This window comes from Bipolaris sorokiniana (genome assembly GCF_000338995.1).
Source record: "Bipolaris sorokiniana ND90Pr unplaced genomic scaffold COCSAscaffold_10, whole genome shotgun sequence".
NCBI lineage: Eukaryota > Fungi > Ascomycota > Dothideomycetes > Pleosporales > Pleosporaceae > Bipolaris > Bipolaris sorokiniana.
The window spans coordinates 643,583-644,166 of NW_006911904.1; the positions used below are offsets into that span (position 1 = coordinate 643,583).

General features: G+C 47.4%; 1 protein-coding gene across 1 annotated transcript; it reads left to right on the forward strand.

Annotated features, from left to right (window-relative positions):
* COCSADRAFT_38393 (uncharacterized protein) lies at nucleotides 1-262 on the forward strand. The gene has a single exon (XM_007703419.1). The coding sequence runs from the start codon at nucleotides 43-45 to the stop codon at nucleotides 250-252; it is 210 nt and encodes a 69-aa protein (XP_007701609.1). The 5' UTR covers nucleotides 1-42; the 3' UTR covers nucleotides 253-262.
* The last annotated feature ends 322 nt before the right edge of the window (nucleotides 263-584 follow it).

Genomic DNA, 584 nt, shown 5'->3' on the forward strand with positions numbered 1-584 from the left:
TTACAAGTAACAAGAAGGATCCTCTCCTTGACAAATGACGAGATGGCTGAAGGCTTATGGACGTCCACGTCAGAAGGTAATGATCATCGCGGGGCCTGGGGTCACGTGATGTGCCATCCCGCCAAGACAAGACATCCCGCCAAGCATGGGATGGCAATGGGATTAGGGATGGCATGCCATCACAGACATCCCGCCAAGGAGCAAGAAAATGGGATGGACGGGATGGCAGGACTGGAAGCAATGAGGATATAAGGATGGATGGATTTCATTATTACTCTCGTTGTGGTCAACTCAAATTGTACTTTCTTACTAGTATCTTTACTTAACAAGATTGTCACAAGTTAGTCTATCAAATAGATTAGTCTTGTCAAACCCTCCTTAAGCACGCCAACTCCACTGCATCGCCAGACAAGCCTCACGGAACACTAACGTAATACTCACCTGCCTTAGTGCGGACCAGGATAGAGAAGTATAGACCCTTACCCCGTGTAACACTTTGACCACCCACGGATCCAGTGGAAAGGAGGATTAACCAGCAGCGTCCGAATAAGATTGAACCATGTCAGGAAATTCAAGCGAATACG

Excerpts from the sequence above, each read along its gene's own strand:
- COCSADRAFT_38393 (XM_007703419.1), top strand. The coding sequence starts at position 43 with ATGGCTGAAGGCTTATGGACGTCCACGTCAGAAGGTAATGATCATCGC.